This window comes from Rhinatrema bivittatum, chromosome 11, assembly GCF_901001135.1.
Source record: "Rhinatrema bivittatum chromosome 11, aRhiBiv1.1, whole genome shotgun sequence".
Classification (NCBI taxonomy): Eukaryota; Metazoa; Chordata; class Amphibia; order Gymnophiona; family Rhinatrematidae; genus Rhinatrema; species Rhinatrema bivittatum.
The window spans coordinates 30,218,517-30,234,092 of NC_042625.1; the positions used below are offsets into that span (position 1 = coordinate 30,218,517).

Here is a 15,576-nt window from a genome sequence, read left to right on the forward strand (position 1 = left end):
CGTAACCCATGGTTACTATCTACATTTTTCAAAAATACCCCTGGACTTCCCACCCAATCCATCCTGGAGTTGGGACGACCATACAGGAAAACTCGAGTGAGAGCTCTCAACTTTTCTGTCTGTCAGAGCCGTGGAACCGGTTCCACCGAATCAGCAGAGAAAAGGGTTCTACTCCAGATATTTCCTTATTCCAGAAAAGACCGGCGGCCTCTGGCCTATTCTGGACCTCTGTGCCTTGAATACATTTCTTCGCAAGGAACGGTTCAGGATGGTATCCCTGGGCACCATGCTTCCTCTACTTCAACAAGGGGATTGGCTCTGCTCTCTGGAACTTCAAGACGCATACACCCATATTGCGATCTCTCCTCCTCATCGCAAATATCTGTGATTTGTGGTGGGCTGCAGTCACTATCAATACAAGGTACTACCATTCGGCCTAGCCTCGGCACTTCGAGTCCTTACCAAGTGCTTGACAGTCATGACTGAGCAGTTACACCGCAGAGGCATATACGTTTTTCCATACCTGGACGACTGGCTCATAAAAAGCCAGACAAAACAAGGAGCCTTGACACTCTCGGTCTTATCATAAGGCTTCTAAACTCATTGGGATTTCTAATAAATTACCCCAAATCCCAATTGCCACTGTCTCATCTTCTCTCCTTTATAGGAGCAGATCTAGACACGACACTGTCCAGAGCATTCTTACCCAACGACCATGCGATTATGCTGTCCAACCTTGCCAGCTTTATCCGCCATCGAAAAAGAGCCTCAGCTGGCCAGCTACTCATGTTGCTTGACCACATGGCATCAACTGACCATGTCACCCCTATAGCACGCCTTGCCATGAGTGACCCAATGGACTCTGAAATCCCAGTGGCGACAAGCTACTCAGCTGCTGTCGTCCATGGTACACATAACCAACCAACTTCGTCTGTCCCTTGCCTGGTGGACACACAAAGCCAACTTACAAGTGGGTCTTCCTTTCCAGCAACCGACTCCTCAGGTGACCTTAACTACGGTCACCTCCAACCTAGGTTGGGGAGCCCACGTCCAAGGCCTTCAAACTCAACAGACTTGGACAAAATCCAAAACGACCCATCAAATCAACTTTCTGGAGCTTCGAGCAATGCGGTATGCCCTTTATGCATTTCAGGATTACCTCTCCAACAAAGTTGTTCTGATTCAAACAGACAACCAGGTTGCAATGTGGTACCTGAACAAACAGGGGGGCACGGGCTGTTATCTGCTTTGCCAGGAGGTGGCACAGATTTGGGCCTGGGTCCTGTCACATTCCATTCTTCTGCGAGCCACTTATCTAGTGGGCGCACAGAATGCACTGGCGGATCACTTCAGCCGACATTTCCAGCCCCACGAATAGTCTCTGGATCCCTCGGTTGCAAGCAGAATCTTCCACCGGTGGGGTCATCCGACCATCGACCTCTTTGCGTCCAGTCAGAACCACAAGGTGGAAAGCTGCTGCTCTCTACACAGGGACCGGCATGCACCAGCCAGGGATGCCTTCGCCCGTCCCTGGAACAAAGGCCTGCTTTATACGTATCTTCCGATTCAGCTAATAAGCAAGATTCTCGTGAAGCTACAACAGGACAGGGGCTGGGTGATTACAGCAATAATATTTGAGATATAAAGAGGATCCACTGGGTTATTTGTTTGATTTTGAGATTGCATAAGAACCCAGTATAGTGATCTTAATTAATAAAGTTTCATCCTTGCCAACTGCATCCCAGTTGTTGTGCCTTTTGCACATGTTCGGTGCTGCTTGGCCTCATACGTATGACTCAGCATCTAGCTTGCTATTCACCCATATGTGAGGACTACCACCCTGCTTGTCCTGGGAGAAAGCAGAGTTAGTCCTCACGAAACCTGCCCGCCACCCTGCAGAGTTGGGTTCACTTACGTTTTATTTTATTTTATTTTATTTTTCGCTCATACTTTTGCTACAAACGAGACTGAAGGGGGACCCCTGCTGGCTGCAGGGTTAGTGGCATGTTGGGCATGCTCAGTGTGCCAGTCAAAGTTCTAGAAACTTTGACAAAAGTGTTCCGTGACAGGACTCCATCTGATGATGTCACCCATATGTGAGGATTAACATCTTGCTTTCCTGGGAGAACACCTGTTACAGGTAAGCAGCTCTGCAGTCTGGAGACTTCCCCAGATCTCATCACACAAGATTGAGGCAGATTGCGGCATCCCAACCTCCAGGCCCTATCGCTCACAGCCTGGATGTTGACAGGTTAATTCTGCAACTGCTTGATCTTTGAGGATGTGTCTCTGGTACTGGTGGCTTCCAGAAAGCCTTCCATTAAAAAAGTCCTATGGGCTGAAGTGGAGGAGGTTTTCAGTGTGGTGTGAGCATAAGGCCCTAGATCTGTTCTCCTACCCCACACAAAATCTTTTTGATTACCTTCTACACTTATCGGAAGCTGGCTTTAAAAACCGACTCCATTAGAGTTCATCTCAGTGCAATTGGCACATACCACCAACGTGTAGATGGTACGCCCATCTCTGTACAGCCTATAGTTATACGTTTTATGCAGGACCTGCTTCAATTGAAGCCTCCCCTAAGGCCTCCCACTGTGTCTTGGGTCCTCAACGTGGAGTTAGCTCAGCTGATGAAAGCTCCTTTTGAGCCACTGCAAACCTGTGACCTGAAGTACCTGACCTGGAAGGTCATATTTTTGGTGGCATTCACCTTAGTGCTCAAGGTCAGCGAGCTCCAGGACTTAGTGACTTATCCACTTGCATACACACCCTAAGTTCCTTCCAAAGGTGGTGACAGAATTCCATCTTAACCAGTCCATTGTCCTGCCAGCATTCTTTCCCAGGCCCCATTTGTACCAAGGCGAACAAGCACTGCACAGTTTGGACTGCAAGTGAGCCTTAGTCTTCTATCTGCAGCAGACAGAAGCTCATAGATAGTCCACCCAACTTTTTATTTCTTTTAATAGGAATAGTTTGACATTGCCATTGCCAAACAGACACTATCCAGTTGGCTAGCAGATTGCATCTCCATCTGTTATGCCCAGGCAGGACTGCATCTTGCGGGTCATGTTAATGCTCAATTCTGTCAGAGCCATGGCAGCATCGGAGATCCACTTGTGAGCAGTTCCTATGGAGGATATCTGCAAGGTTGTGATGTGGAGTTCTCTCCACACATTCATGTTGCATTATTGTTTGGATAGGGATGGCCGACGCGACAATAGGTTCAGCCAGTCTGTCCTTCAGAACCTGTTTGAGATGTAGAACCCAACTCTCTCTGCCTAGAGCCAATTGTTCAGGCTGTCTCCCCCCTCTATTACCAACAGCACTATTGTTGTGCCTGTTGCCACTTGGTTGGGTGTTTGTTGGTTCCCTTTTTGTGTTGGAAACAGCTTGTATCTAGGGATTCACCCATATGTGAGGACTACCATCCTGCTTGTCCTTGGAGAAAGCAGAGTTACTTACCTTTAAGAGGTGTTCTCTGAGAACAGCAGGATGTTAGTCCCCACGAAACCCAACCCCTGCAGGGTTGGGTTTCTCCTAATTTTCAGTTATATATATAATTCTGTGTTATAAGACTCGAGAGGGATCCCCTGCATAGATGAGTGTTTAGGGCATGCTTAGTGTGCCAAGTCAAAGTTCTAGAAACTTTGACATGTTTTCCATATCTGGGCTCCATCTGATGTTGTCACCCATGTGTGAGGGCTTACATCCTGCTGTCCTCTGAGAACACCTGTTACAGGTAAGCATCTCTGCTTTACATACTGAGCATCCATAACTTCCCTTTTAATCAAAACTTTATCCTATTTCTGAGTTGCCCTGTAAGCCAAAGCTATATTGTGCTAGCTTTTCACCTGTAAGTGGGTTTCAGAGGCATTGTTTTTTTACATTTGCATCTTAATTTCTATAGCCCAAAGCAGCCCTTGTTCAGTAAGTTGATTTAAATAATGTTATGTTGTACTTTTGCTTTGTCATTAGATTATGTTCCACTCTTATGGTGACAAGCAAGGCCAGATGCATGGAATGCTGATCAACACCCCATATGTCACTAAGGATCAATTACAGTCCAAGAGATTTCAGGCGCAAACTCTAGGCACTACCTATGTGTATGACTTTCCAGAAATGTTCAGACAAGTGAGTATTAGATTTAGTCTTAAAATACTTAAATGCAACCTTGTTTATTTTTCTTCACCTTTCTTTGTTTCTTGAGGGGTTACCTGGTCAAGTAGTGCAGTGTTCCAAGGAATATTACAGATGTAATTCAATGTTGTCATGAAAATTGACACTCAATTTCATACACGGACTTGATTATTCACAATATCTATTTATTTAAGTCATCCTTTTCATATTATATTATTTAACCGATTACTTGCAGACTATTTACGCTACCAAAGTTCCTTGTAAAACGTGAACACGAATAATGTTATAATAATATTATAGGTTTGTTAAATACTATTGTTACTTTCACTGTTCCTTGTAATAATGTTCAATAGTTGATTGTTGTCATTCTATGTTCTATGTAAAAAACCCCAGTCTAATCTACCAGACCAGGGCAACCTTTTCGTTACTTGTAAACCGGACTGATTTGTATTGCATACAGGAATTCCGGTATATAAAAATTAAAAATAAATAAATAAATAAATAAATGAAATTTTCCTCCAGTCCTGGTAATCCCAATATGGCCTGGGCTTGAAACAGCAGACAGAACATCTCACTATGGCCTGTTACTGGAATGAGTGACAACAAATAGGACCTGGAAGCACCATGAGATTGTTGGAGCTTGTCACTAAGGTGATAAGAGGAGAGGGAAGCAGTTTAGATATTTAGCCCTTGCTGTTAAGCAAGATGTATGCCTTGAGAAAAGAGTGAATTTTGGGGAAGAAGGTTAGGACTTACTGAGTCACAAACAGAACGATCCTGAATTGGCAAAGGCAAGAGTCACTTTACAATGTATCCTGGAATGAGCTGATGAATGCATTTATTCTATGATTTGATATTTAGAATATTGTCTCTTTGATACACTACTACTGTATTTTATAATTAAAATCTGTTAACTGCTTTTTTGCAGGCTCTCTTTAAATTATGGGGTTCTGTTGAAACGTGTCCAAAAGATGTATTGACTTACACAGAACTGGTTTTGGACTCGCAGGGACAGCTGGTGCAGATGAACAGGCTGCCGGGAGGAAATGAGGTATGAGTTAAAAAGGGTAGTGGGTCAAGAGCTGATAATCAAGAAATGGTTTTACGACCCTTGGATCAAATGGCTCAATCTGTCACCATAAAGCAGTGTTTCTGTTTGTACCCAAGGTCAGACTAGACAAGTGGGTCTTGCATCCCTTCAGCAAATAGAGGCAGAGAAAAAAAACTTTGAAACACTACTATATAACCGAGAGTGCAACCTGCGGTCCACTCAGTATTTCTCTGACTCCAGCAGATGGTAGAGGTACAAAACCATGCACTCTGGAGTTACCAAAAAAGGAAAAGGAGTTGAAGAGGATTAGCTCCCAGAGGTGTTGGGTTCCTTTATGGGCCATCCCTCGGGTGGAGCTGAGTGAATGGAGTGTTGGTTATCCCTGGCAGTCTTGACCCAAAGCATCCAGAGGGTTGAAAACCTCAAAAAAATAAAGTTCAGCCATGAGTCAGGAAAAGAGCAGCATGAGGTGACAGAATTAACGCTGGTGTCTGGGCTGTGAGAGCCATAGCAGGATGGTGAGGAAGCGAGCACATGCGATTGCCTGCCTGGGGACTGGAAAGGCCGCGTGTGTAGGGGCCATTTTAACTGCACTGTGCAGGCCATTGACCGCAGGAGGTCATGTCGTGCCTGTGGAGAGAGAGGATTGAGTCTTTCTGCAGGTGCGCTGGATGCAAGATGTATGCCCGGAAGTGAGGAACTTCTGTGGAAGCTCCATTCAGCAGGTCACCTGATCATTGGGGATTGCTGTGCAGGCCTCGGAGGACTCCAAGAGAGTGGTGGCCATTTTGACACCGAGTGGTCTTAAGCAGGCAGCTTCCAGGCAGGATAGGTATTCGCCTTCCCCACTGTTGCTGGTGGGGCAGGGTTCGCCTGAGCATTAAGACACCGTGGGGGAGCCTGCTGAAGAAGCAGTTAGCGGGAATGCCAGTCATATGGAAGCCTTTTCAGCGCCTTTGACTTCAACTCCACAAGGCTTATTTAGCCAAGTAGGGGGCAGGAGGAAAGTGGCAGCTGCCCCAGAAGTCTTTGCACCAACTAAGAGGCACGAAGGAAAGCCTCCAGGGAAATCTTGTGGGGGGGGGGGGGGGGGGTGTCTTCCGTCTCCTGGGCCTTGGAGGCAGTTTGGGAGATGTTCAGAAATTTTCCTGTGGATTCCAACAAGGTGAGTTATTCTCAGGGAATTGCTAGAGGAGAGCCTGCATAGGATACTGATGATGATCCGATGGCTCCTGCTGGGAGGTGTCAGTCGGATTTGACGAGTTTTTGGTGACGGAGTATTTCTCAGCTTCTGAGGGGCTAGGGATTAAGGTCTCGCAGGAGGAATTTATTTATTTATGTATTTAAGAGTTTTTATATACCGTCATTAAGTAATTTACCATCATAATGGTTTACAATAGTGCACCAATATCAAAGAGAATATGGATCACAATTTACATAGGTGGTGCCAGTACTATTCGGTAACAAGCAATATAAAGACTAATATAGTTTATAAGGATTATGCATATGAAGAAAATCAATTGGGGGATTGTATGTTTTATAGCAATTTATCCTGTTGGTTTGACTACAGTTAAAATTGGTGGTGTGCTAAGTTCCAGTAATAACTAGAATTTGTGTGCTTGGTGCTATATGTCCGCTTATTCTTATTTACATGCTTGCTTACATGCTTGCATCACTCTCTTTCTTGAAGGCTAGTTGGAAAAGCCAGGTTTTGAATTGGATAATGAAGGGGTGAACCCGGTCCTAGATGGGCTATGGAGTCTCCCGAAACCCTTTCCTTTGCCTAAGAAGGTAAAGAAGCTGGTATTCATGGAGTGGGTCAGGTCTTAAGGTCAGTGGGGCATCTGCGAAGTTGTATCCATTGCCTGAGGAAACGCTGAAGCTCTTGCAGATGCCGAAGGTGGATGCTTCATTCTCAGCAGTAACAAAGAAGACTATCATTCCATTGGCAAAGTCTGCCACCTTGAAGGATGCTCAAGATCAAAACTGGAGATTGTTGAGGTCTCAGCTTTGAGTCTGCGAGCAGCCATTTGTAGCAGCTTTATGCAGTGGGCCTGTCTGCACAGAGTGCAGAAGATGCAGGTGAAGGAGTCACGATCTTCATCCAAGGTCAAACAAGCAGCGCATTTGGAAGTGGGGGTGCACTGGACGAGTTGTACAGATCTTCCACCAGTAATAGGTTTGCCGAGGTGGCGACGCAGAGACTTGTTTGGCTGCATAATTGGTCAGCTGATATATGGTCCAGGTCCCAGCAAAGCAATTTTCCTTTCAAAGGAAAGCTGCTATTTGGGGAGACTTACCGGAAAATAAGCCCGGCAGCAAGACTTTCCTGCCTCACTCTCGTTTTCGGGATGCGAGGAGATTTCAGTCCAACAGCAGCTCTTCGACTTCGTCCCAATGACAAAGTGCAGGAAGGCAGCAGTCCTTTCAAGGAGCATGTAGGCCTACTCAGGATAATTCCTGACAAGGGGCTGGAGGAGGTTCCATATTAGGTACTACCACCCAAGAACGAGATCTAGGCGTCATAGTGAATAACACATTGAAATCATCAGTTCAGTGTGCTACAACAGTCAAAAAAGCATACAGAATGTTGGGAATTATTAGGAAGGGAATGGTGAATAAAACGGAAAATGTCATAATGCCTCTGTATCACTCCATGGTGAGACCCCACCTTGAATACTGTGTACAATTCTGGTCGCCGCATCTCAAAAAAGATATAATTGCGATGGAGAAGGTACAGAGAAGGGCTACCAAAATGATAAGGGGAATGGAACAGCTCCCCTATGAGGAAAGACTAAAGAAGTTATTTAGTCTTTCAGATAATAGAAAGACTAGGGGGCACTCCATGAAGTTAGCATGTGGCACATTTAAAACTAATCTGAGAAAGTTTTTTCACTCAACGCACAATTAAACTCTGGAATTTGTTGCCAGAGGATGTGGTTAGTGCAGTTAGTATAGCTGTGTTTAAAAAAAGATTGGATAAGTTCTTGGAGGAGAAGTCCATTAGCTGCTATTAATTAAGTTGACTTAGAAAATAACCACTGCTATTACTGGCAACAGTAGCATGGAATAGACTTAGTTTTTGGGTACTTGCCAGGTTCTTATGGCCTGGATTGACACTGTTGGAAACAGGATGCTGGGCTTGATGGACCCTTGGTCTGACCCAGTATGGCATGTTCTTATGTTCTTATGTCTTGATCCCTTTCTGCAAATTTTGGAGTCAGAGGTGTTGCTGCATATGGTGCCTTCCTTCCTGCCCAAAGTGGTTTCATTGACTGGGTAACCAAGGAATTGGATCGAGGAAGAGCGCTTGATATCATATACTTGGATTTCAGCAAAGCTTTTGATACGGTTCCGCACAGGAGACTGGTGAATAAAACCAGAAGCTTAGGAGTGAGGGCCGAGGTGGTGACCTGGATTGCAAATTGGCTGACAGACAGAAGACAATGTGTGATGGTAAATGGAACCTTCTCTGAAGAGAGAGCGGTTTTAAGTGGTGTACCGCAAGGATCGGTGTTGGGACCAGTCCTGTTCAATATCTTTGTGAGCGACATTGCGGACGGGATAGAAGGTAAGGTTTGTCTTTTTGCGGATGACACGAAGATCAGCAACAGAGTGGACACGCCGGAAGGAGTGGAGAGAATGAGACTGGATCTAAGGAAACTGGAAGAGTGGTCGAAGATATGGCAGCTCAGATTCAATGCCAAGAAGTGCAAAGTCATGCATATGGGGAGTGGAAATCCGAATGAACTGTATTCGATGGGGGGGGAAAAGCTGATGTGCACGGAGCAGGAGAGGGACCTTGGGGTGATAGTGTCTAACGATATGAAGTCTGCGAAACAATGCGACAAGGCGATAGCAAAAGCCAGAAGAATGCTGGGCTGCATAGAGAGAGGAATATTGAGTAAGAAAAGGGAAGTGATTATTCCCTTGTACAGGTCCTTGGTGAGGCCTCACCTGGAGTACTGTGTTCAGTTCTGGAGACCGTATCTACAAAAAGACAAAGACAAGATGGAAGCGGTACAGAGAAGGGCGACCAGGAAGGTGGAGGATCTTCATCGCATGACGTACGAGGAGAGATTGAAGAATCTAAATATGTACACCCTGGAGGAAAGGAGGAGCAGAGGTGATATGATACAGACTTTCAGATACTTGAAAGGTTTTAATGATCCAAAGACAACGACAAACCTGTTCCGTAGGAAAAAATCAGCAGAACCAGGGGTCACGATTTGAAGCTCCAGGGAGGAAGATTCAGAACCAATGTCAGGAAGTATTTCTTCACGGAGAGGGTGGTGGACGCCTGGAATGCCCTTCCGGAGGATGTGGTGAAGACCAGAACTGTGAAGGACTTCAAAGGGGCGTGGGATAAACACTGTGGATCCATAAAGTCAAGAGGCCGCCAATGAAGAGTGGGTGACTCACCAGAATGACAGCTACTGCCTGGAGACAATACCCTTATTCAATAAACATACACATGCTTACTGTGACTCCAACATCACTCTAAGCTTCAACAGCAAGAGGAAATGTGGAAAATGGATTTACACTCACAAAGAGGGGAGTAGCTGGCTTGTTACGGCGGTTACTACCCCAAACCAAATAAGCCTGATACTTCACCTTCAATGCATATTCAGCATAGTTCTCCTCTTCAGCGACAGGGGAGAAGAAAAAAGGGTTCGCACTCACAAAGCGGGGAGTAGCTGGCTTGTTACGGCGGTTACTACCCCAACCAAATGTGTCTGATACTTCACTTTCGATGCATATCCAGCATGGCTCTCTGCTTCAACGGCATGGGAGAAGACTGATACATCACGCATTTCCAGCATAGCTCCCTGCTTCAACAGCAGGGGAGAAGAAAAACAACCAATAAGGACTGTATAACATAGTCTGGGTTAAACAAATAAGCATGGGTGTAGCTTGCTTATTGCGGCGGTTACTACCCCTACTACCCCTAACTAATCAAGCTAGATATTTCAATGGTGGGGGAGGAAGGTAAATAGAACCAAGAGCTAAGAGAAACAGATAAGTATGAGAGAAAAAATGTGTGAAGCTTGCTGGGCAGACTGGATGGGCCGTTTGGTCTTCTTCTGCCGTCATTTCTATGTTTCTATGTTTCTATTGTTCCATGTTAATTAGACCGTGGAGCTTCCAGTGCTTCCAGATTTGGATTCCTCTGCACCTCTCATGTAAGTGAGCTTAGAATGTTGGATGTGAAGCAGGCATTGTTAAGATATCTGAAGGTTACGAATGATTTTCGTAGATCAGATCACCTTTTCATTCTCTGGAATGGTCCAAAGAAGGGGTGTCAAGCATCTAAAACTATGATCACGTGTTGGCTTAAGGAGGCAATTGGTTTGGCATATATATCTAAGGGTAGACCGGTGCCTGAGGGATTGAGGGCACACTCAACTTGTTCTCAGGTGGCCTCTTGGGTCGAAGCGCAGCTGGTGTGTCTGCAGGAGATTTGCAGGGCAGCTACTTGGAAGTTGATGCACACTTTCGCCAGACACTATAGCTTGGATGTCAGGACTCCGACCGCCATGAGGTTTGGTGAGGGTGTTCTGCTAGCGGGACTTTCAGGGTCCCACCCAGTTTAAGGTGCTTAGGTACATCCCAGGGTTCTGGACTGATCTGGGTACGCACAGGGGAAGAAAAATTGGTTCTTACCTGCTAATTTTCATTCGTATAGTATCACAGATCAGTCCAGAGACCCGTCCATTGAAGAAGGAGAGTCTTTCTGATGGGTTTGTATGATTGCAGGGTTGTTGGTGGTTACCTCGCTGTTTATCAGAGTTTTCTATTAATTCATGTCACCATCCTCCTGTTCATTGGGGGGGGGGAGGAGAGTTGGGAGTTGGCAATTAAAGTTTTGATAATGAGATCTCGTCTTGGCATGGGTACAGGACTGCAGGTGGCACACTAGGTTAAGTATGATGTCAGTGAAACTTTGTCTCTGTCTGCTGGCAGGGATGCAAATCCCAGGTGTCTGGACTGATCTGGTACAATTAACAAGTAAGAACCAATTTTCCTTTCTTGCCTTTTGGCCAAGGACTGTGGATATGATGGTAGGACTGAATGGAGGAGAATAAAATAGTGCAACAAAAAGCACTCTTCAGAAGCTGCGATAAATGACTGGGTGGGCAGGAAGTTGCCAGAAATGCCCTGTAAAAAGAAAGCATCTGAGCTATTTTTTTTTAAGTGTTAATTTTCCCTCAAAATACCCCTTATCAATACTTTCAGTATTAACCCCTTGGACATAATTAGTCAAAATGTATTATGGAATAAGCCCTCGATAAATCAGCAATTTATGAAAGGTGTTATCTAGTCTTCAGTTTCAGTCATGGGAAGAGATGTAGTCTAGTGGTTAGAGCAATGAAATATGAGTAGAGATCTTCATTTTCAGTTTTTATTTTATTTTGCTTCGTAATTTCAATATTAGAATAAAAAAGAAATCTGTGAAAACATGACATTTCCACTGATTTTTCTCTTACGTTTTATATCAGACATTTTTCCACTGACTTTTTTTGTTATAACATTGAAATCCCTAGGCAAAATAAATACTGAAAGTGAAGGTCCCTTACTATGAAGCAGGAGAAGTTCTGGGAGTCCAGGGTTCCCATCTCTAATTCTTTGGATGTCACTCTCACCTACGTATGTCATGTTTACTCAGCTATGAGTAGGTACTTGTAGTAATGTTACACACATTTCCGTATTCCCTCTCCTTTAGAATCTTACCTATAGATAAGTCACCAAACTTATAAGTCAGACTTTCAACCTTAGAGGTGGCTTTAGGTGCATTTCAGAAATGTTTTAATTGTAGTGTGAGTTAGATTCCTGTTTGGATGAAACATTATGCATAAATCCAAATTACTGTCATAAGGATAATGAAATAAGTTGTAAACTTCTGGATGCTTTTTCTTATTAAAAAAATGTGAATGGATTTTTTTTCTTTGAGTGCTTTATGATTTATATTTATCTAGGTTGGAATGGTAGCTTTCAAGATGAAATTGAAAACCCCAGAATATCCCAAAGGGCGAGATATTATCGTTATCAGTAATGATATTACATACAAGATTGGCTCTTTTGGACCACAAGAAGACCAGCTTTTCTTGCGAGCCTCTGAGCTGGCAAGGGCAGAAGGCATTCCAAGGATTTACATTGCAGCGAATAGCGGGGCAAGAATAGGCCTAGCAGAGGAGCTCAGGCACATGTTTCATGTGGCCTGGGTAGACCCAGCAGATCCTTACAAGGTAGGTCACTTTGAACCTAATTTACCCAAATTTGTCACCTGAATATACCCAAGAAAGAGATCTAGGCATCATAGTGGATAACACATTGAAATCGTCGGTTCAGTGTGCTGCGGCAGTCAAAAAAGCAAGCAGAATGTTAGGAATTATTAGGAAGGGAATGGTGAATAAAACGGAAAATGTGATAATGGCTCTGTATCGCTCCATGGTGAGACTGCACCTTGAATACTGTGTACAATTCTGGTTGCCGCATCTCAAAAAATATATGGTTGCAATGGAGAAGGTACAGAGAAGGGTGACCAAAATGATAAGGGGAATGGAACAGCTCCCTATGAGGAAAGACTAAAGAGGTTAGGACTTTTCAGCTTGGAGAAGAGACGACTGAGGGGGGATATGATAGAGGTGTTTAAAATCATTAGAGATCTAGAACGGGTAGATGTGAATCGGTTATTTACTCTTTCAAATAATAGAAAGACTAGGGGGCACTCCATGAAGTTAGCATGTGGCACATTTAAAACTAATCGGCGAAAGTTCTTTTTCACTCAAAGCACAATTAAACTCTGGAATTTGTTGCCAGAGGATGGTGGTTAGTGTAGCTGTGTTTAAAAAAGGATTGGATAAGTTCTTGGAGGAGAAGTCTATTACCTGCTATTAATTAAGTTGACTTGCTAGTAATAGCGGTGGCTATTTTCTAACAGTAACATGGAATAGACTTAGTTTTTGGGTACTTGCCAGGTTCTTATGACCTAGATTGGCCACTGTTGGGAACGGGATGTTCCCTGTACGTACCAGGATCATTCCAGACGGTGGATTATGTCCCCCGTCCAGCAGATGGAGTCAGAACAAAAAATTCCCAGGGGAGGTCCCTTATAGCCACGCCTCCCCTGGCTCAATCCCCAGTATAGTTCTGACTCCAGCAGATGTTGAGCAGGGGACACTGCGGTCCCCAGCATCAAGCCTTAGGGTTTCTTCTTTCCTTATTTATTTTATTTTGCTGTGAGGGATCAAGTTGCTTGCTACTAAATTTATTTTAACTATTTAGTTTTAGAAAAAGCAATTCCTTTTTGTTCCTCAGAGAACAATTTTCTTGCTGACAGGCTGTGTTTCTGTCTTATTTTTCTTTCTTTCCTGCCTCTTCCCTTTTTTATTACAGGGCTGGAGGTAAGTGTTTAATTTTTGTTTTTAGGACGTCGTTTAATTGGGGAAAGAAAGAACTACTACGGGGCTTTCAGGTCCGAGGGAGCACATCGGTGGTGCCGATCCCTCCCCTTTTGCCCGAAGCCGCTTGTACCCGCCCCACCCTTGAGGTGGACGGCAGTCCGAAGTTTTTTTCCCGACCCGCGGCCCCACGACATAATATTCCCCGGGGCCGCCTGCCGTCGAGAGGTCACATTCCTCGACTGTTTTCTCGGGTCGGTGGGTGGGTAACCAGGCCGGACCTTCAGTCTCTCTGTACCGTTTGACTGTTTGGATTTTTCGCGCACGCGTGCTGCCCCTCCTCCCTCCTGTCAGGTTTCAGTGTCTTTACTACGATAAGCAATTTTACCTGTACCGACCAAAATTTTTCTCTCAGTATGTCTTCAGAAGGGGAAGACAGCCCTCCTGCGAGGGAGGTCGAGCGTCTTCAGGACTGTGGGGAACGAAAGAGACACGCTCCATTTCCGTCGTCCGCGGCAACGGCGGCCATTTTGTCCTCAGCTGCAAACGACGTTTTCTCTGAGGAGCATACAGACGCTCAATTTTCTACTACTCTGCCTATCTCTGCTGCCGGAGTTCAGCCTATGTCTCGGCCTGGGACAACTTCAAATGATTTTTTCTCTCCTGAGTTTGTACTCCTAATGCACAGAGCATTTGTATGCAGCAGAGACAGCTTGCTGGGGGGAGGGGGTCCTCCTCCAGCTAAGCTGCCTTGTACGATACCTTCCCTGGGAAGTCTCTTTCTCCAAGGTGACACCTCTCCTCCGAAGGGACGCCCAGGAATTTCTGGGGATTCCCTGCCCACTCCAGCAGCTCCGCAGCCAGTAGGGGGTGGAGATCCCTCTCTGGATCCACTCGCTGATGATCCTTCCCTGGTGGCTCATGTCGAGGGAGATGATCCCAGGGTTCTCAGAATTTTTCAAGCTGGAGAACTAGAGGAACTTATACCACACATCCTACAGGAGATGGATATTGACCCTCCTCCGGACCCAGTGGCTCCAGATCCTAATATTAAAAAGGGGGATCCTCTTTTAGCAGGTCTTCGTCCACTAGCAAAGGCTTTTCCTACGCATCATTCTATCCTACAGCTAATTTCTAGAGAATGGGACACTCCTGAGGCTAACCTTAGGGTTAGTAGGGCTATGGACAAATTATATCCTTTGCCAGCGGATTTTTTGGAACTTCTTAAGGTCCCTGCTGTGGATTCGGCTGTTTCTGCTGTGACTAAACACACCACCATTCCTGTCACTGGCGGAACAGCATTGAAAGATATTCAGGATAGGAAATTGGAAGTCTTCTTAAAGAGAGTTTTCGAGGTTTCAGCTCAGGGTATGCGAGCTGCTATCTGCAGTTCGTTAGCACAGCGGGCAGGACTCCGATGGGTGCAACAGCTGCTCACTTCACAGGCTCTGCCGGATTCTGAGGCTCAACAGGCTGAAAGATTGGAGGCAGTGGTAGCTTATGGGGCTGATGCTCTCTATGACCTTATTAGGGTTCAAGCTAGAGCCATGGTTGCAGCGGTGTCAGCGCGCCGCCTCCTTTGGTTAAGGAATTGGTCCGCGGATGCTTCATCCAAGACGCGGCTTGGGTCTCTCCCCTTTAAGGGCAAGTACCTGTTTGGTGAGGACCTGGATCAGATTATTAAATCCCTTAATGAGAATACAGTTCACAAGTTACCAGAGGATCGGCCACGTTCGTACAGGTCTTTTAATCCTAACAGAGGCCGATATCGTAATCAACGCAGAGGGCGTCCCACCAGACAACAACCACCTCGACCCCCTTCATCTCGTTCACACACTTGGAATCGGTCCTTTCGAGGCCGTCGACCCAGTAAGGATGGTCAAGGTGCGGGCACCTCGGCTAAGTCATCTCAATGATGCCAGACGGACCCACGAGTCGATTCCCCGGCTGGGGGGTCGACTTGCGCTCTTCTACAAGGCGTGGGTC

At 45.4% G+C, this 15,576-nt stretch overlaps 1 protein-coding gene across 1 annotated transcript in view; it reads left to right on the forward strand.

Moving 5' to 3' along the window:
- LOC115100985 (acetyl-CoA carboxylase 2-like) overlaps positions 1 to 15,576 on the forward strand; it is a 982,255-nt gene that overhangs the window by 684,780 nt on the left and 281,899 nt on the right. The window contains 3 exon segments of the mRNA XM_029620121.1: positions 3,976 to 4,131; positions 5,066 to 5,188; positions 12,166 to 12,435. Coding sequence (XP_029475981.1) covers positions 3,976 to 4,131; positions 5,066 to 5,188; positions 12,166 to 12,435 — 549 coding nt within the window.